At 35.3% G+C, this 5028-nt stretch overlaps 1 protein-coding gene across 1 annotated transcript in view; it reads left to right on the top strand.

Moving 5' to 3' along the window:
* The first annotated feature begins 2633 nt into the window (after positions 1-2633).
* Positions 2634-5028, top strand: part of LOC130243754 (serine/threonine-protein kinase 31-like) — a 41219-nt gene continuing 38824 nt past the window's right edge. Inside the window, exons 1-4 of the mRNA XM_056476042.1 lie at positions 2634-2664; positions 2773-2825; positions 2934-3029; positions 3102-3173. Coding sequence (XP_056332017.1) covers positions 2634-2664; positions 2773-2825; positions 2934-3029; positions 3102-3173 — 252 coding nt within the window. The remainder of the gene's footprint in view (positions 2665-2772; positions 2826-2933; positions 3030-3101; positions 3174-5028) is intronic.

Genomic DNA, 5028 nt, shown 5'->3' with positions numbered 1-5028 from the left:
AAATAAGTCATTTTAATAACATTTATTTTGTTTTCATAATATTATTAATCATGGCAGCACGGTGGTACAGTGGGTAGCACAATCGCCTCACAGCAAGAACGTCGCTGGTTCAAGCCCTGGCTGGGTCAGTTGGCGTCTCTGTGTGGAGTTTGCATGTTTTCCCCATTTTCGCGTGGGTTTCTTCCGGGTGCTCCGGTTTCCCCCACAAGTCCAAAAACATACGGTACAGGTAAATTGGGTAAGCAAAATTTTCTGTAGTGTGAATGACTGTGTATGGATGTTTCCCAGTTATGGGTTGCAGTCGGAAGGGCATCTGCAGCATAAAACATATGCTGGATAAGTTGGCGGTTTATTCCGCTGTGGCGACCCCAGATTAATAAAGGAACTCAGCTAAAAAGAAAATGAATGTATAATATTAATAATTTGTGCAAGTTTTCTTGAAATTGCTGTCCACCTTGTCATGATGTGGTAAATGCCCACTTTAAGAAACCCTCTGATGTACTCATTGGCATCCCTAAGCCCATTTTCCTTTCTTCAGAGGAGGTTAAAAAATCTGATGTGCACACATTAAGTATCTACACTTATGTTTCCTATTTTCCCTCATATTATGTTTGAAACTGAATGTTGTCAAGCTTAACATGTCCACCCTGTCATAGTGAAATATTAATTAATATAAAAAAAATCTGAAATTAAAAATATAGCTTTTAAACTGTGTACAAAGAGCTTGAGTAAGAAAACACTTTGCCAGCTGCAGGTACATGTGTTGAATAAATGTTATTTATTTTCCCATTAATTTGCTTATTGATAAAACCTAATTGATACCAGAAGAGGTGCCATGGTGACTTAGTGGTTTGCAGTAGAATAAAACAGAAGTTGAATTCTTAAAAACTTTTACAACACTTTTATATTAACCATTTAATATTTATTGTTTAACCTGTTGCTTTTCAAATGTTCCTCCATATTTAGTTCACTAAATAAAGCCTTTGTCCACCTTGTCATGCCAATGTCCACCCTGTCATCTTGTTTTCCACTTTTATGAAAATAAACAAATTATTTATAACCTCAGCAAAACATCTTGTGTAATTTCTTAATAAATCAATAAGGGCCAGTTACTATTGTTTGAAAGTTTGATCAAATATTTTAGATCTTGGGTTTTATTTTGAAAAGAATGTGCAACGATTGCATATTTTACTGGGAAATAAATGTTTTGTCCATTATTTCATTATTATAAATGGACTTTTTCCATAATCTATAAAGTTGGGTTGGTAAAGAGACACATTTCTGAAAATATACAATTTATAATCACAATGCACTGAAAATATACTTATACTACTTTAAATTTGTCCATGACAGCGTTGGCAAAATTTGAGGTTTGTTTACTGTTTTACTGCTTGCAGACTACTTGTAAAAAATGCTGGAGCTTGACCAACATTAATTTCTTACAGCCTATGGTCTAATTAATTAATTTTTTTTTTTTTTTTTTATGTCTCAAAGGCACTTTATAGTGATAACGACCCTGATATGTTGGTTTATTGCAAAAGTGCCAGAATTAATATATATACTATGAAAATCAGAAAATATGAAGTATAAAACAATTTATTAAAAACATAAGCAAAATAAAACTTTTTTTTTAATACTAAATCATTAAATTGTTTAAACCAAAATCAAGTGTAGTAATGCAACAGAATTATGTTAGTTCATTTTTTTTGTAAACCAACAATGCTGTGTAGCATAAACTGCATTCTATAGTCTTTGCTATAATTTAAAAAATGATTCTTTAAAATGACTTTAACAGTAATAATTTAAAACAAAATATTGTTTAAGGAACTTTGGTAGAACAGGCAGTTAAAGGGCAATTCATTGACTATCATTGTGAACTTGCCCATTTGCTATACATTTGCATAAACAGATAGGTTATTAAACTTTTTATTTAGACTTTTAATTATTAAGGGCTTGAATCTTTTAAAAATCACACTCAAAGCCACAAATTGTCGCCCTCTACTGTCCTACCTGCGAAAATCTGATTCATATCCACAAATCGATTCACACGAACAGTTCAATACAAAGCTATTTCCGGATATCACAGAGCATTTTTATTAAGCGTATTTATTTCCGTGTCCCAAGTTAAAGCAGATTTGCCTCACTCATATTTGTCCATGATCGGTTTTGAACCTCTCGTCGTGAGCATCAGCTATCGATTCATTCAGACCGGTTAAAATGATTCACTGCAAAGATCCGAGTTAAAAGATTGAGCTGTTCACAAGCCAATTGTCACAGATATGACAATTTATTTAGTAATAACAGTTAATAGTCCGCGTTATTGGTTACCATTTAGCTGCTATAATATTTGCCTGTAGCTAAACGTATATTATTAACGTTACACGTGTGATGATACGATAAGTGTGAAAGCTGCAAGACGTTTCCGAGACAACTGAATTCGTTTTTTTGTATACCAAAGCCATTTACAGGAGATAGATTTTTTTTAAAAATTACATGTAGATTAGCAACAGAATTTTCAGCAGCAGGTCGATAAATATTGGTAAGACGAACAACTGAAATAAAACACATTGGAGACACACGGACAACTAACGTTAAAAACATAACGTTAATGGCTGACACGTTTTCGAAATTTGATGGATCAGTCGGAAATTCAGTCTGAAAAAAGTAAGTTTTCTACTTAGTGATGGTTTCTGTTTTGATGTCTTGTTTATGAACTTTGCTTGTTGATGTTTTGTTTGTAAACTTGAATGATTGTTTGTCGTTTGTAAACAGTGGAGCTGGTGGTTGTTACTTATGTTGTGGATGCCATCTCGTTTTGGGCTCAGGTTAGATGTTTTACCTCTTTGTCACAAGTTGCATTGCAAGAGGATCAAACTAAACAACAACCCTGGTTTTGAAATAAAATGTTTTTTTTTTTTTTATTATGTCATCAGAATGTGACAGACAAAATAAATGAAAAAATAAATGCAATGCTGACAGAAAAGTGCCCCACAGCCCCTATACTGATGGGAAGGCCAAGTTTACACAAGGCAAGTTATATTTGCTCAAACATTGAAGTTCTGCAAGTTTAGATCTGAATTTTTGCATCATTTCCTGTTTAGGTATATGCCGCAAGATTTTCAGAGGATAAGTGTTGGTACAGGTGTACAGTGCAACAGCAAACAGAAGACAAGGTTTGTAAAAAAAAAAAAAGGCATTGTGCAGATTTTAAATTAATACCTCCCACAAAATTAATGGTCGGGAGTTGGAGGGCGGGTGGCGCAGTAGGTAGTGCTGTCGCCTCACAGCAAGAATGTCGCTGGTTCGATCTTCAACTGGGTCAGTTGGCGTATCTGTGTGGAGTTTGCATGTTCTCCCTGCATTCGCATGGGTTTCCTCCGGGTGCTCCGGTTTCCCCCACAGTCCAAAGCAATGTGGTACAGGTGAATTGGGTTTTCCAGAGATGGGTTGCGGCTGGAAGGGCATCTGCTGCATAAAAACGTGCTGGATAAGTTGGCGGTTCATTTCGCTGTGGTTGCCCCAGATTAATAAACGGACTAAGTCGAAAAGAAAATGAATGAATGAACGAGTGGGTGGGCTTTAGGCATGGAGACCAGAAGCTTCATAGAGTGAAGTCGCTGCAAAGGTGGCAGAGAGAAGCGCATCTGAAATGGCGTTTTAATGTCTTCACAGATCTCAAAGATGGCAATAATAGATTTACACAGCAATCACAAATGTATGTTGTGAATCTAGGGCTATAGATAGATGAAGCATGATTTAGCCTAGCTTTTTAAATTGCATTTTGTCTTTACAATGAATTTTGAGCAAGCACAAATCAGCTTTAATAGGCTATATGCACACAGACTTTTAATTTTCAGCCAGGCAGCCCAACGGCTTCCGATGAACTGTCTTTTCATTACAAAATTGTCACGTTTAAGATCTTACTTCTTTAAAAATCAGCGATCTTCACTGCCTGTTAGATATACGATATGAAGTGGGTCTCAGATCGGACAAAAATCACTGCATTAAATTCCATTTCCCCTACCATATCTTTAAAACATGAGTTTATTTTACCCCAGTATTTTCAATGGAATATCTGCGCTAGACTGTTGCTACTGATTGCGCTAGTGGTTACACCGGTCTTTCACCTCATTTTATACTTGAACAACTAAATGAATGCTTAAGTCAGTTTAACTGAATGTATTGTAATTACATTACAAAATTGATGCTGTAAAAACAACCTTGTGAAATAGAAAATAGTCACATTAAGCGTTCACCAGAAGTTTCTTGTTGGCTTTAAAACTCTAGCTGTACATAGAGCCCATTTGGCTGTATGCGTCACCATAATGATGATACTCGGATGTAAGCAGCAGCATGGATTGCACAGTTACTGTTCTGCTGAATATGTAGTTCTGCCTATTTATGCAGTTTAAACCACAGAAAAACATGTGGAAGCTTCTAAATCATGTAGAGAAGGACTTAGTCAGCAGTACAGGTGGTTTGACAAAGGTGGTAAAAGATATGCATGCCTGTAAAGATATTAGCCTTATGTTTCATGTAAACAATCAGATGTTGTCAAAATTCCTTTCCTGGAAATTCTGGTTCAGTTTGGCCAACCATAAACAACTCATTTGTTTTTTTCCAGTGAAGTACATGATGTACTAGTATTTTTTATATTACTTTTTGCAGTCTATAGTACTCTAAATGTTTTCCCCTTCACACTGGCTGATTAGTACAACCCAAAAGTACACACATCCTTTACTCATGTAGAAGTACAGATACTTATGTTTAAAATGACATGTTTAAATGGTTAAAGTTGAAGTACTGACTACACTTTTGTAGTAAAAGTAACGAAGTACAGCCTGAATAATGTACTTAAGTAAAAAGTATCCATTACTACTTCCTGTTTTTGTTTCACGCTGGCCACTAGACCTCATATCATATCAATACATTTATACAAAATAACTTCTGATTGTCAGCAGGAAAGCCAATCAGCATCACACTCTGCAATTTTGCAAAACAACACAGCTTAAAAATATGTGTATTATC

The sequence above is a fragment of the Danio aesculapii genome, chromosome 16 (assembly GCF_903798145.1).
Source record: "Danio aesculapii chromosome 16, fDanAes4.1, whole genome shotgun sequence".
Taxonomy (NCBI): Eukaryota; Metazoa; Chordata; class Actinopteri; order Cypriniformes; family Danionidae; genus Danio; species Danio aesculapii.
The sequence above is the reverse complement of the archived record's forward strand: the minus strand, read 5'-3'. Positions and strand labels throughout refer to the sequence as shown.